The 2,903-nt window shown below is 59.0% G+C and overlaps 1 protein-coding gene across 1 annotated transcript; it reads left to right on the forward strand.

Annotated features, from left to right (window-relative positions):
* Positions 1-1,544: 1,544 nt before the first annotated feature.
* On the forward strand, positions 1,545-2,748 carry SDC3 (syndecan 3). Its single transcript, XM_009872328.1, has 2 exons — positions 1,545-1,816; positions 2,570-2,748. The coding sequence occupies exons 1-2, from the start codon at positions 1,546-1,548 to the stop codon at positions 2,734-2,736; spliced, it is 438 nt and encodes a 145-aa protein (XP_009870630.1). The 5' UTR covers position 1,545; the 3' UTR covers positions 2,737-2,748.
* The last annotated feature ends 155 nt before the right edge of the window (positions 2,749-2,903 follow it).

Raw genomic sequence — 2,903 nt, forward strand, 5'->3', positions numbered from 1 at the left:
CCCGGGGGGGTTGATCTGTCCTTGGCCGGTAGCTCAGAGCGGGAGGTCAAGCCAAGCTGGGCTCTTCCAGTCTTGCAGAGAGTGGAATGCTGGGGGAGCTGGAGAGGGGACGTTGAAGGATGCGGGATTTAGCACAGGCAGAGCACGGTGATGGGACACCCGGGTGTGCCACGTGTCCCTGGTGCCCCCAGCTCTTGCCTTACTGCTCCAGAGCAGCTTCCCCAGCAGGCGGGGAGCAGGGCTGGGCGAAAGAGCAGCTTTCCTTGGGGCTGGGTGTCTGGGATCATCGTAGCGTTTCCCATCCTGCAGCCCGTCAGTGGGAGGCCCAAGTGCTCCGCAATTATGGCTCGACGGTGCATTTCCAGCCTGCCGGGTGTCCTGAGCAGGGGATTTCATCCACTGATCCACCTCTCATTGAGAGCCCCTCAGGGGCCTTTTGAGAAGTGCTTTGACTGAAAGGTGGAGTGATTTGTCTAAACTAGTCCCTCTTTTCTGTGTGCATATATGTATGTGCAGCGCTCTGGGCTCTGGCTGACCTTCAATTAATCTCTGTCACAAAACCGCCTGGTTGCGGGAAGCAGTGAGCCGTGCGCTCGGCCCCGGGGCAGCGGGACATGGAGAGGGCTCCTGCTCACCCTCCCCAGCTTCAGCCCGTCGAGCTCCTTGCTCGTCCCTGTTTGTAACATCCCGAAGCAGCTGTGGAGGGAACCGTTTGTGAGGGAGAGAGCCTGGGCAGGTTTTGCTCGGGGATGCTCGGTGAAGTCCAGCTCAGCACATGGACATGTAGCAGGTCGGGCTGCCAGGCCAAGGGGGAAGGTGAGGAGCTGCAGGTGTGGGGATGCTCAGGAGATGATGAGTAGGTCAGGATTGGGCTGGAGGGGGTCGGAGAGGCTCAGCTGCCCAGCTTGTGTTTGTTATCCAGGCTGGGTTCGCCTCCTTGCCAAGGGGGCTTGGTCAGGGACCACGACAGGGAGCTAGGCTGGCTCCAGGTCCTGGGTGAGAAGAACCCATCCTGCTCCTGCCCTATGCTGCAGGGCTGCAACCACAGGAGCAGGCTGAAGGGAGAAAAGGGAGAGGGAAGGGATGCTCATCCGACAGCATCTGGTCCTTACACTTGCTGTGTTGCTGTGGCCCGAGCAGTTGCATCACTTGGAGGCATCAGTGAAATGTTTCAGCATCTACACTGGGGACAGAGAGCCCACACAAGGGTCTGAGCTCTGGGGCTCTCTTAGAGGGAAGCTACAGCTGAGAGTTTCTGCATCTCGAGGGTACCTGGGATGGGGACAGACAAGAATGGTCTGGCTCAGCCACGGTGGCATCAGCCTTTTGGTGACCATCAAGATGTGGGGTTGTGTTGCTTGCTGCAATATAACTGTCCAGTGACACAGGGAAGGGACACCCCAACATTAACCCCCGTGTTCCCTGCTGAGAGGGCCACACGGTCATTGACACCGTGATGTCCTTCCTCTGGACACATCAGAGCTGCTGGAGGCAGGTACCACCCTTTGGTCCTTGTCCCCTGCTCCATCTTGTCCTTTCTCCCAGATGGAGCCAGGGGAGGTGACGACAGTCCTCAACAACGAGCTGGAGGTCCCGGTCAGCAGCGGCCCCAGTGGGGACTTTGAGATCCGGGAGGAGGAAGAGACGACACGTCCCGAGCTCGGTAACGAGGTGATGGCTGTGGTGACGCTGCCAGCGGGACCCGGGCTGGGCAAGAACGCGGAGCCGGGGTTGATCGACAACACGATAGACTCTGGGAATTCGGCAGCTCAGCTCCCCCAGAAGAACATCCTGGAGAGGAAAGAAGTGTTGATAGGTGAGACTGGAGGCCGTGGGATTGCGGGGGAAGAGCTGGCGTGGTCGGAGGGGGACAGACAGCTGGGCTGTCCGTGCCCTAGAAGAGGGGATGATCTTTGGCAGGGCATTGGGTTGAGCCTGGGATAACCCACTCAGAGCTGTGCACAATTTGCTTTTGCTAAGGAGGCAGGAAAAACCCAGGATGTTAGTAGAAGGGTGTGCGGCAGTGCTGGCTGAATACCCCTCGACCACCTCTGACTGCAGGGAAGGAGAGAGGTGGCCTGGGAGGGCCACTTGTCCCAGCCAGAGGGACATCAGAGATGGGGTAGAGGTGTGAGTGCCAGCTAAAGGGAGAGGGAGGCGATGGCACAGCAAAGCAGGGTGGCTGTCAGCTGAGTGTGGTGGATGCCGACAGGCACCCGGACGAGCAGCTTTTTGGGAGACTTTCTGCACCCTCCTTGGCATGTTCGGGACCCTCTTGCTGTGTCTGGGCTGCCTCAGCCCAGCCCGTTGCCCTCCGTGCACCACAGATGCCTTCGGGTCCTGCCCGCCCTGCAGCATCGCTGCGCTTGGGAGCTGCTTGAAGCTTCTGGAACCACGCGGTTGCATTAGCTCCTCACCTCTATTTTCAGTTTTTTTAACCGTAGATTTCAGGAGGGTTGCTCACAAACCGGGCTGGAATCCCGAGTGATCCGCTCGGCCCTGGATCTGTTTGCGCGGAGCTGGGGCTGCGGGGCGGCGCTGACGGCCGTGCCGCTTCTCTGTGTTGCAGCGGTGATCGTGGGCGGTGTGGTGGGAGCCTTCTTCGCTGCCTTTCTGGTCATGCTGCTCATCTACCGGATGAAGAAGAAGGACGAGGGCAGTTACACGCTGGAGGAGCCCAAGCAAGCCACCGTGACGTACCAGAAGCCGGACAAGCAGGAGGAGTTCTACGCGTAGAAGGAGAGCCCGGCGTGCCTCGTGCTCCCTCCCCGCTCCAAACTTACCCTCCTCCTCTACTTCATCCAGTCTCTCTCTTTCTCTCTCTCTGTCTTTCTCTCTCTCTTTTTTGGATCAGACTGTGAATTTAAAAAGCGAAACCCGCAACAGCTGAAGGAGAAAACGCA

The sequence above is a fragment of the Apaloderma vittatum genome, unplaced genomic scaffold (genome assembly GCF_000703405.1).
Source record: "Apaloderma vittatum isolate BGI_N311 unplaced genomic scaffold, ASM70340v1 scaffold37466, whole genome shotgun sequence".
Classification (NCBI taxonomy): Eukaryota; Metazoa; Chordata; class Aves; order Trogoniformes; family Trogonidae; genus Apaloderma; species Apaloderma vittatum.

What these genes read in the sequence shown, in the direction of transcription:
- SDC3 (XM_009872328.1), top strand. Translation starts at nt 1,546, where the DNA reads ATGGAGCCAGGGGAGGTGACGACAGTCCTCAACAACGAGCTGGAGGTC. An exon ending in GAGGAAAGAAGTGTTGATAG is followed by an intron (nt 1,817 to 2,569) that starts GTGAGACTGGAG and finishes TCTGTGTTGCAG; the next exon opens with CGGTGATCGTGGGCGGTGTG.